This window comes from Agelaius tricolor, unplaced genomic scaffold (genome assembly GCF_023055355.1).
Source record: "Agelaius tricolor isolate 1412-34295 unplaced genomic scaffold, bAgeTri1.0.p SCAF_5, whole genome shotgun sequence".
Classification (NCBI taxonomy): Eukaryota; Metazoa; Chordata; class Aves; order Passeriformes; family Icteridae; genus Agelaius; species Agelaius tricolor.
Genome location: NW_027269265.1, coordinates 15,636,246 through 15,648,480, shown reverse-complemented (window position 1 = coordinate 15,648,480; position 12,235 = coordinate 15,636,246). Strand labels below are relative to the sequence as shown.

At 41.8% G+C, this 12,235-nt stretch overlaps 1 protein-coding gene across 1 annotated transcript in view; it reads right to left on the bottom strand.

Annotated features, from left to right (window-relative positions):
- Positions 1 to 12,235, bottom strand: part of ASB2 (ankyrin repeat and SOCS box containing 2) — a 29,263-nt gene continuing 17,028 nt past the window's right edge. The window contains exons 7-10 of the mRNA XM_071426560.1: positions 10,993 to 11,164; positions 5,706 to 6,267; positions 1,901 to 2,054; positions 1 to 1,157 (exon numbers count right to left, since the gene is read on the bottom strand). Coding sequence (XP_071282661.1) covers positions 1,021 to 1,157; positions 1,901 to 2,054; positions 5,706 to 6,267; positions 10,993 to 11,164 — 1,025 coding nt within the window. The 3' untranslated portion in view covers positions 1 to 1,020. The remainder of the gene's footprint in view (positions 1,158 to 1,900; positions 2,055 to 5,705; positions 6,268 to 10,992; positions 11,165 to 12,235) is intronic.

The window sequence follows — 12,235 nt, the reverse complement described above, 5'->3', positions numbered from 1 at the left end:
ATTTTCAGTCATGTATTGTTACAGCCACAGAGGTCCAAGGAGTTTGGAGAGCTGGGTTTTATAGAGATAAGATCTTCTGGGGGAGGAAGAGAATAAGTTGGTTCAGCAGTGTTGCCTCTCTCCTTCATATCACTCTCTCTGTTCCTGCTCCTCTAGGGCTTTGTTCTGTTCTGACACCAGCTTCATGAAAGCATAAACGTACTGTTTACAGTGCAGCTACTTCTAATTTACACCAAAAAAACCTGAAAGAGCTAAGGGTTGCTTTCAAATCCCTAGTCTAGGAAATTCTCTCAAGCAAAATTTCACTTACTTCCTATTGCAAATATAATACAGAATGAACTCTGTTCACTATGTGCAAATATAATTCTTCCATCCTCCTTAAATAAACCTTTCCTTGACTTTTAAAGGATTCAGCATTTCTGGATTTTAGTCTATTAAAGAGTTCTGAGATATGAAGGTTCATAAATCAAGTACTTAATAAGAAAGGTACAAAAAAAGAAGTAAAGGTGTTAGCAAGGTGGTATCAAAATATCAGAGAATTAGCAACCAACACACTTAGCAGAAATCCAAACAATAGAACAGAAACTACAATAAAAATCTCAGTCAGTGAAGGTAATGTGATTGCTTTCCCAAACACGTTGATTCTTGACAAGTTCTGAATTGTGACCACATCAAGGATGTTAAGCTCCACCACAGCTTCAGGACAGTTTTGAGTTCCTCACTGATACTTGCTTCAGCACTAGTCATTTGTAAGTATTGGCTTTCATTTCTTCTTCTTTGCAGACTAAGTGAGGTGAATTGTATGTGTTTTCTCTTGAAAAACCTAACAGCAGTCTCCTATGTTAGCTGTCTCCTCCGTTTTCTTCTCATTCCTGCTTCAAAAGCGCATTTCTCTCAGATTAGTCACGGGAGGGTGCTTGACCAAGCCAGCAGCAAATCCTCCCTGCTGTGCACCTGTGCCACAGTGGTGACGCTGGGTGCCACGCTGGGAAGCTGCTGCACATCCAGTGTGCTGGGGGGTCACTGTGAGTAGTCGTGCTGTAGATAGCGGATCAGTCTGTCGGGGAGGGGCAGCGTGTCCAGGAGTTTAATGCGGTTCCTTCCAACCAGGCTCCGGACCTTGATGCGGCAAAGGTGGGAAAGAGGTCGTGGAGGTTCTGAAAGACAGGCGGGTCAGAAACATGAGCAGAACGGGTTTTAACTTGAGGGACTTGAGCTCAGCTTGGGCAGGGGAGTATCAGGAGGAAAATGGGAGAAGGAAGAATGAAAAAAAGGTTTTTTTCTGTAATGAAGGGATAATATGTCCGGTGGCAAAACATGTATACTGAGGCATGACATGGGGAAGGATGTGGGCCTGGAGGATGGGGTGCTGTACCCATCTCAGCCATAGCAATGGGCTTTCTAGGAGGATTTTAAAAAGCTACTTCAAAGTGTTTAGCCTTCCCAATGAAAATAAACGCAATAGGTACCAAATTTAGCTTGGTGCCAAAAAACTGATTCTGAAAATATCTATGAAAGACTTTTTCCTGAGGGAAAGGATATTAGGAGAGTGGAATATTAATAAAGGCTTTAAAGGCCACTGGTGCCTGCTAGGCTGCTGTGGAGATGGCTGTGCTGCCCACCTGTCCTGATCTGACTGAACCCCAGCTACATCCAAATGGGCCTTTCTGCACTGCTGTGCTCATTCCCAGTGGGTCAGATCGATGGCTGATGTGCATTTCTCACCACAGGGCCAGTGACATACCAGAAATTTCTGACACTCATACCTGGTCAGTCACAGAAGGGAAATCCTTTCAAGGATTTCAAGTTTATGGGATGAATACTAAGAGGAGATGGTGAATGAGGTTTTGAATCCAACAGTGGGACTGTTTGTGCTGGATTCTCTTCTGGGAGATCATACCTGCTTTTTCTTTAATGACAGCCCAGTCCTCATAGCTGTCAATATGCTCCTTGAGCCGGGAACAGAGCTGCACATTTCCCACATAATCCAGAAGAACATCGATGATCGGCCCAGCCCAGCGACTTATCTCTGGAGTAGACACCATTTCACAAAACTTCAAGGCAAAACAGATGGACTACCATCAGTGGGACATAAATGCACTTGTGGAAACAGCAATTGCAATAGCCCTGATAGCTTTGATGGTACCCTCCTTCTACCAGCTGTGAGTGCAATCACCAGTTTCCCTTCAGAAAACTTCAACTAAAGCCTGTTCTTTTCCAGCTGAGGGCAGAACCCCCTCTTTGCAATCATAGGATGACACAAATCCCTGGCAAAGTCAGGAGCTCTGGAGCATGCAATAATGCTGAATTGTTTGCAAGTCCCAAGATCCTACTTCCACAGAAATGCAAGGGCAGAGCAACTTTGCCCCAAGCTAGTCAGGGGCTACTGGAAGGTCTATGCAGTCTAGGGCCCTGTGACATAGTATGGGTCCTTTCCCCTCTTGGGTGGGGCTCTGGGAAGTAAAATGGAATCTTAGGGAAAGAGGGAGATTCAGAAGAATGCAGCACCTCCTACTTCCTGTGGACCTGCTTGTATCTATAGCTTGGGGGACCAAACATCTTACTAGAAACAAGTGTGGAGAAATCTCTGCACAGATGAATCCCTGGCCATTTTACTCACTCGTGTGAGAACTATCCTTGGCCTTATAGAGGGTGCCTTCCTTGCTCAGTTCTGGATCATGCAAATTTTCTATTGTCTCCAGTGTGAGCTGCAGAGTACTGAAATTCATTGCATTGAGGGCTTCTTATGGAGATACTGAAGAACAGATTTAAGAACATGACTTTCAGCAGTCTCATTTTAAAAAAAATCTCCCCACTTTAATCTAAATATGTATATTATACCAGTCAGTTTCATCTGTCTCTCTTAGGGCTCTGCATATGGTGAAGATATCTGTGGACAAAATCTGCATGCAAGCAGTCAGGAAGTTTAACATGAATTAAATCATGCTGTGTGGATAAGAATTCAGGCACAGGGCTGAACCCTATTGAATGCTGGTGGCTGAAGCACCATCCATCAACTTAGTCACTCAGCCTGTCTGCAAACACCTTCTAAGCCCACATCAAACAGGAAAGGAAATGCACTAGCTTAAAGCTCTCTCAGTTTAAATTCCTTTAACTAGATCAAATTTGATTATTCATGCATGAGTCCTAACTCAAAATCATTAAACTCTTGTGTGGATACTCTTATTCAGAAGTAAAATGTTATTAGTTCACCTAGTAAAATAGAGCTGTGGAAAATAAGGTTATTTTGTTCAAGGTGAGAGCCTTCACAGAGGTGTTTACTACTCTTCTGACTCTTACTTTTCACCAAACATCACCATGTAATGTTTCCCAGGACAATTAGAGACAGAAGTGTCAGAAGGATGGCAGCAGACAACCCGGTTTCCTACCTGGGCTGCTTATAGGGAGTGCAGTTTTGTATGTCTGGCTGTCACTGCAGTGTTTGTGTCACTGCCATGCAGTTACCCGTGTGAGACACGGACCAGGCACCTGCACATCACCTCCTTGCAGTGACTGCCATAAAACACTGGATCTTGCTCTCTTCTTGTCTCCACCAGACACCCTGCCTGCCTTTTTCTCTCTTCCCTGTCCACAAACTCGGTTTACAAAAACATCTTCTGGAATGAGCACGTTTCAAAACACATTGCAGGACAATGAGCGTAGCAAAATAAAGAAGAGCAATGCCCAGCTGCAGCAGCAGGCGGTGGGGTTGGCGCGGGGCCGGCGGCTCTGGGGCTGCGTTCTCGCAGACACCCGAATGCCCTCTCGTGGCTGGACGCCACTGCCCTCCGTCCCCACTGCCCGGCATCAGCAGCAGCTCCCCAGGTGTGCAGAGGGTCAGCGACCATTCTTCTGTGTTCACTTTCTCCAGGACACATTCATTTAGTAGCATCACTTATTATTTATATTTGTGCATTTTCCAAACCCAGTTACAGTACTTGGTGGCCTTTATAAAGACTAATAATTAAGATTTACTATCCTTTCGTAATCTTACACAAGGAAATAGAAGAACATCCTTTGTGTGGACAAGGCTGTAGTTTCCTAAGATCCTCCATATTTCAGAATATAAATCATATCATAACTACATATTATGAAGCTACCACAGGAACCTCACTTTTATTAGCCAAAATCCTAGCCCTAGCAGTAAAAGCAAATAAAAAACAATATTAGAGGGAAGGGATTACTTTTTTTTTTTTTTTTCTGTGTGCATATCTCCTCACTGCTTTCTCTCTGGACACATAAATTTTTATACAATTTTTTCTTTCTCTGCCTCATACGATGTGACCTTTGAGGCAATGACTCTTTGTGAGTGACCTAATATTTTCTTAGGCAATTGTTTCAGGTGAGATCCAGAAGGAACTGGTTTTGAGTGGCTAGGATACCATAGAGGGCTACAGACAAACCCTGATTACTTTTCTTGGAATTCCATCTCTCTGTTCACTCAGTGTGCTACCATATCACAGATCAAGAACTAGAGATGATGTATTTTATAAATTTTCTTTGACAAAAAATATGGTATACTGGAGGAATTTTGTTGTGACAAAAGACTCTTGAGGATAAAGTCCTCTTTAGGAGAAGAGAGTACTGTGATGGACTCCTAAAATTCTCTCTATAAGATTTTCTTTTCAATTGGCTTTTTTCCCCAGATATGTTAACTGAGAGTAAAGTCTTTTAGAAGACAGGACTGATAAAAAGGTCAAGATTTCCTAGGATCATTTAATGTTTTCCTTGATTCTTTACACCATAAAAGAACATATATTGGTAACCATACCTTTGGGATTCTGCTGAATCCCTCAAAGCTGCACTTACACTAGATAGAAGCTGATTGATTTTGTCCTCAATTTTTTGCAAAATAAAAAACTGCCATGTTGAGATTTCATTTTTGAGTAGCATGTTGAAGGACAGCAAATTTTGAGTGGAGCATTAGATTTTGAGATACATTGGAAGGAGAGGAGATACAGAAATCAGAAAAAAAAGTATAATATGAAATTCTGCAAAGTCCTTTAAGGGATTGAGAGTCCTATTCCAGCTCAATGGAAGCTAAGACCAGCTGCATTTTAGAAAGGACTGCAAAGATACTTGTATAAAATGTAGATATCTAAAGCCTGTAAATGGCTTCAAAAATATTAAATCATAGACCTAAATCTCCTAATCTCTTGTGAAATCTTCAAATATAACTCAGTCACATAGCTAATGTAATAATTTATGCTCTCTCTCCATGACTGCTTTTCCAGTAGACTCAGAAATTGCAGTTGTTCACATTCACTGGTTTACCCTCACAGAGTGAAGCACTAGACTGTTTTCATGTAACCAGTAGCTAACATTCTGTATCAGACAAAACAAATCCTACAGGGCAAGTTAAAAAATAAGGTTTCTACCTCCCATATGCTATCATCCATATGTTTGTCAAGAAAATATGCCTCACTTTTGGCACCTCAGGTCCAGAGGAAAAGAGCATTGTAGAACTCTCGTTAAGACTGTCAGGATGGCTACAATTCACTGTAAATTCAAGCTATGGCCACAGTGGCTGTTCCCTACCTTCCTGCAGTCATTGGACACAAGCTTGGAATGTTTGCTGGCAATCCCTACTTTATTTATGATTTTCTCTTGCAAAAAAGTTGGAAGAAAAAATACACTAATGTTGTTAGAACCCACTGGTAGGAGATGTCCTTAGAAGTCCTGCAGGTAGACTGGGCAGTGCTTACCTGTACTACAGCTGGCTCCCTGGTCACCTGAGGATCGTTCAGTCTTTCCCGCCTGTAATTTAATGCAGGGTGTGGGCCATTTCCATACTGACACTCAAAACAGGAGCCTGCATCACAGCCCAGATCCAGGAGGTACTTCAGCACAGAAAGGTACTTCATTGAAAACATGATGGTAGCTGGAAAGGTGGTGGGATGACTTGATATATAGGCATCAATGTTTGCCCCATGGTCAAGAAGCAGTTTCATGGTCTTCAGGCAGCCGTGGCGGATGGAGATGAGTAATGGGTTAATGAGGTCAACATTGGGGTTGGCTCCAGCTTGCAGCAGCAGCTCTGTGGCGTAGATATTGTTGTTAAAAACAGCAAAATAGAGTGGGGTGGTGCGTCTGTCCTCGTAGAGGCAGGAGCGTTCATCAGAGAGGGCGGTGTTGACCTCGTAGCCAGCTTCGATCAGCTCTTCCAGGATCTCGTCGTTGTTGCGCTCGGCCGCCAAGTGCAGGGGGCTGATGCCGCTGCGCTTGACACGGGTGCGGCTGGTCACGGGGATCAGCATGGACACAATCCTGCCAGGAGGAGACTCAGTGAGCAGCAGTGAGCTCTAGGGGATCTACAAACCTGCAGCAAGCTTTATTCATAGCTTTAGGATTGCACCCCCATGGCAGAGCCCACTAACTCAGGAACAACTCATAGAAACCAGACTGCAAACCTCAAACCTGTCAGCAACTCCCTGTGCACTGACCTTGCAAAAAATATGAGTTGTTTGACCTTCCCCTTTCATGAAGGAACACCTTTTTTGAGATTTTTACCCAGTTTCTGTGATGTAATGGCAGCTACAGGGACAGTTGCAATGGAAGAGATGACATGCTGGCACTCAGCCACCCTGTTGTAACTTAGGTTCCACAGCCCAAATGGCAGACGACCAGCCAGGAGCTACCAGACATTCTGCACCTTCATCATCATGCTGAGGGTAGGACTGGAGGAAAAGGTGCTCAATCTCCAGCCTGAGGTGCCAGCAGAGAGAATGCATCTCCCTTTCTCAGGTTTTGCTTTACTGCTCAGCAGAGAAGGGTGCCAACACAAAGTGCTGGCAGGTTTTGTGGGTCACAGCCACAGTAACAGGCTTGACACCAGACAGGAGGTGAAACCCCATGTCTAGAGGACTGAGCTAGGATAAACAACAGATTTGGTTCCCAGGCCTTCCCTATTAGATCTTACAATTCAGTTATTACCCTGCATTGGTCCTTATCCTGTAGGCCTTCACAGTGCAGCTTTTGGATATAGCAAGTTCATGGGGCTATCAATGTCCATCCCAGATCACAGGGAGCCAAAAAGACAATTAGTAAAAGGGAGAAAAAGAAGTAAAAATATTTTCCAGGCTGGTTTCCATGTTTCAGCTGAGGGAGAAAACGTGTGTAGCCAAGTCCTAAACCCCAGTAATGAGGGATTGCTGTTGGAAAGCGTGATGTGGTCTCAAACAAACCAACATAAATCAAGCTGCTCTAATATTTAATATGAATTTCAAATATATGATGCACAGGAGCCCTGCAGTCACAAACCCATGATCATTTTTATGTCTGCTTGGGTGTCAATGGAGCTGCATGACCAACCCTATGGGTTAAACCTTCATTTCCTGCTTATAAAGTTGGGTAATGTAGCCAAGGCTCTAGGATGATTCTGTAGAAATAGACAAGTCACCTCAAGGAAACTTACTTTTAGAAAGAGCCTACAGCTCATCCAACCTGAGTCTGCCTGCTGTGTCAGGAGTTGCCCACACTCCCTTTGTAATATCTGTGTAGAGAGGGATATCTTAAATAGGAACTTGTGTGAGCTGGGAACCAAGCACACCTTCTCCACCTCCTTTCCTCCCATGCAGACTACTCTACCCAGCAGTCATCAGCTCTGGTGACAAACAAACATGCAAAGCTCACTTTCCTACCAAGTAGTGTGCCTCCTTTAAAATGCTGCATATCTTCAGCTTGACTGCAATAGCTGGTCCCAACACTGGGCCCTCAAACATATATTTGCATAATGAGCTAAGCCAGTAAAACCTTTGTCTGTGATGATCTTGTGATCCTGTGAAACACTGAGCCTCCAACGCTCCCAGGAGCTGAAATAAGGGTTGAAGATATAATTTTACAGGATTATGTTCCTATTTACGTGAGGTACTGTTGATGTCTCCAAGTTACTCTACATCTCATTTTTAAACAAAAAGGCTTTTAAATTATGTAAATATCTTGGGAAATTAAGCACTTATTTTTTTTCTTCACGCAGTCACACTAATTTTCCAGCACTGTGACACTTGCCAGGGAGCAGGAGGTTTGGGTGCTGGTGAGCTGGCAACTTCCCACCCTCAGCAAATGTTCTGTAAGAGCCTAATAACAAAAAGGGCACAGAGCACTGTGAGGACACTGCGCCAAGTACCAGCATTACTCATCCCATGATCAAATGTTTTGAAGATTTAAGGGTCTGTTTTGTTCTTTCCCTCCAGCATATGTGCTTCAGCCAGCTCTTCACATCTGACTTAAAGAGGCACTGGATCATTTCTGTCTGCGAGGGGAACCTGGACCTCACTGCACGGGTGACATGCTGAGGCTCTGCATCCAAATGCTGCAGTGTCCTAGAGCTCAGTACAGTCCCTGTAGCCCACATTTATTTTGGTGTGAAAAGCAGGAAGCATCAAATTGTTACCAGTTTAATTGTGTAGCATGAACCTCTCTTTCTCACCCTCCAAAGTGGGTCAGTTCAGTAATATGGTGCCTCTGGAGCATTTCCTGTTTCTCTAGAGGGAGAATGCAACTCAAGTGAAGGCAGCCAAGGCCAGACAAGTCAGACCACATCCCATGTCTGTCACAGGGATGAGCTGCATGTACAGTTTTGAAATAGTGCCAAGATTTCCCTAATCCCTGACACCTGCTTCTGTGTTTTCTGTTTGTTAGAGGTTATATGGAGGAGGAGGCAGAGCATCCTTAGTGTGAGCATGCCAAGAGTTTACAGACTTGTATTTACTTAATAAATCTGCCCCCACTTCATGAAGTCTTCCCTTTTCAACATCTCAGTTCTAAGGGGGAAAGAGTTAAATGACTGCTTGCAGCTTATGAGATGACCCTTATGAATTTCAGGTCAGAATTGACAAGGTGTCATTTAAAATAAACAAACACCAAGCAACAAGAGTTGACAGTTGAGCCCTGGGACCACATTCTTGGCTTTTTGATGGTAGGGAGCCTTCGTGCTCTGGCAAAAAGTTGAAGTGTGGAATTCCTGTAGAATTACGTACTAAATCTGCAGGAATACAGAGGTCACCATGAAGGGTGTTATTTTACTGAATACCAGAGGAATTAAGAATGATCAGCCAAACAGGCTAGAGTTTTGTCATTTAGATAAATATTTATAAGACAATATATTTTTCTTTTGTCTTTCTTTTCTACTTAGTTTGCAGCAGTTATGCACAAAATTTGTGCTCAGTCTTTTACAAGTGAAGGAAGGCAGAGTTTGAACTAAATTCTGGTCTCATTTATGCTGCTGGTTGTTGGGAATAATTGATATGAGCCCTGATTTAGGCCCTTCCTTCCATAACCCAAGGTGAACTTAAGTTGTGGAGTTTCCATGTAAATTCTTTTCAGGTCAGAGTGTGAAACTACTGAGGGGAGGAAAAGAGAGCTCGCTCATACTCTTTATATTTCAGGTCAACTTACTGTACTTTCAGATAAACTTTTTAGAAAGTGAACAACTGAAGCTGAGTTCTGTCTCTCATACTTGAAAATGACTTTATAACTCAAACCTTGGAGAAAATTTTGAATCATGCACGTGTTAGTCAGTGCAGTGTGTTCATGTACATGATGTAAGTGTACAAACCTGTTACATAAGTTGACACTGAGCTGCCCTCTAGAATACACAGCTTGCACAAGCAACCAGGCCTACTCCAACCAATATTAATATCCTCAGGTCTATCAAAGTGGTTTAAGAAGCTTAATTTGCATTGCAAAACAAATCTAAATTCTAGAATGAAAAACATTTTGGGAAGGTGTAGTGATGTTAAAAGCTTTTATTCCTCAGATACTGTGAAATATGCAGGAATCCACTGGAGCAGTTCTCTGCAAATACAGCTGTCCTGTCCAGAAACAGGCACTGCAGTTGGACAGACACTCTCATTTGCCTGTTGTAGAAATATTTTGGTAGAAACTGTGATAGTCAGAAGAGTCCTCTACAGTCACCACAGGGATCTGTTACTGCAATAAAAACTTAGCTGTGAGTCACTTACTCTTCCAGCAGTGAGGGATTAAAAGCAGGAACTAAAACTTGCTCTAGGATCAGAAGTAAATGCTATGGAGTTCAGGCTCAGAAGCATGCTGCAATGTCCCAGGTTACTACTTACATGACAGTGCAACATCCCATCCCCAGATAGCATCTTCTAAATTGATATTCTTTATCAGAGGATATAGTTTATTACTTTCCTAGAAAAATCTCTGTTTCAGAGGACTGGTAATTCTACCTGATTTCTACTTATTTTTTCCACTAGTTACTTGTCTCCCTGTTTAAAAAATACACTCATCTCTGTCCCAAACACATTTAATTTCAGAAAGAAAGCAGTGGGTCTTTTTATGGATTTGTCTGTTACAAATAGGAGTTATTTGATCATTCACTAATAAAATATATTTTCTAGATCATGAGAAATTCTTGTCCTTCTTTTCTGAAGCCTTTACAATTTCCTGAAAGGTTTCTGAAAGGATATCGGAACTGGACGCCATATTCTAGTGACAATCTCACTAATGACCTAGAGATTCACTTAACCACTTCCTACTGTCAGCAACTGAATTATTGTTATTAAAACCTGAACACACCAGAGAAGAATCCAGCATCTTCTGCTTGTGCAGAAGAATCACAATGGGCCCATGTAGGAAAATAATTGCAAACCATGCTGCAAATGCTATTAAGGACTAACACTCCCCACCAATACTTTTTCTATTATAATAAATAATAAATATTTAAGAATATTTTGAGGACTTCAGTTCAATCCACTTCCAAGATATATGATATTATTTAGCTGTAATAGATGATGTCTTGGTAAAATTAAAGGAATCTTTCACCCCACATTCCTGCTCACCCCATCCCATCCCAACCTCCAAACACACTCTCCAGCCTGAGCTCTGCAAGCAGAAAGCCCACTTCTCAGCTGGTACCTGCCTTGCTCACATTGCTCAGAATTGGTTCTGGGACATTCCATTTTCCTTTTTGTAAGGACTTTGGATTCTTATCTAAAAGATGAAACCATGAAACGAACTAAAACTTACTCGCAAATCCCTTTTTTGGCTGCTATGTGAAGAGGTAAGAGGCCATCCTTATTGGCTTTGTTAGCATCTGCTCCTTGGGACAAAAGAAACTCCACAATGGGCACATGTCCATTTTTACAGGCTTCATAAAGAGCAGAGGCGTTATCACTGGCTTGTGTGTTTATATCAGCACCTAGGAAGGAAGAAACCCTTTTAGCACCAAAAAGTTAAAGTGAGATGGGAGGAACATACTTTGAATAACACTTATATTTCCATGACACTGGAGCTATGAAGTGTGCTGGATGGGGATGTGAAAACAGTCATATCACAGGTGGCACAGTCATATCAGTTATACACCTCTATATCATAGATTTACATTGGTCTCTAATATGATGGGAATTTTATGAGGGACAGTTTATCATGGTGGCAACTATTAGGTCCCAGTCATGAATCCAGTCTCTATTCAGCTCAAAGGTCAAAAAAAATTTATATTGGGCTGTTCTTTATATGGCATGGCCTTTCCTTCAAACACAGCAATTCCATTAATATTTATGAGCTTACACTATGTATATATACTATTCCTGAGCAGGAGTTTGGATTAGATTATCTCAATAGGTGCTCTCCAAAATTCTATGGATATCTATTTATACTGCATATTTATTTATATTTATCATTTATGCTCTATATAGTCACACTGTAAGTGTTACACAGATTTATAGTATTTATACTTCTTTTTAATTTTGTATGTATCCAGGCTAAAATAATACTCTATAAAATGACATCTGCATGGTGCTGATCAACAATTCTAAGGTTTTATTTGGGAGTGCCTTAATCAATGAATATTGTATTTCAAAACTCAGCACCTAGGCCATATCTCTTCACCTCATGAGGGCTGGAGTTAGGCTTCAAATGGTAAGTTTTACTACAAAAAAGAGAATTATTACCAACAAACTACTAGACTATTTGGTAATTTCTTTCTTGGGCTCTAATGTGTACTTTGCTTAATAAATAGCATCAAGTATAAAAAAAGACAATACTTTTTTGCCATAAACAATATGGAATCTAGCTTTTTCTGCTGTAGATATTTAAGGCCCTTAAGCCTGAATTTTGGCTGTCATGTACAGAACCATGGTGTTCTCAGGAAGGCTGCTCTATGTGTATCCTAAATGGGAATGACAGTTCACTGGAGTTTTGCTTCTAAACTCCAATAAAGAAACTGATCAGTCTTCTGTTTGATCATGAAAACTCCCTGCCAATGAGAACA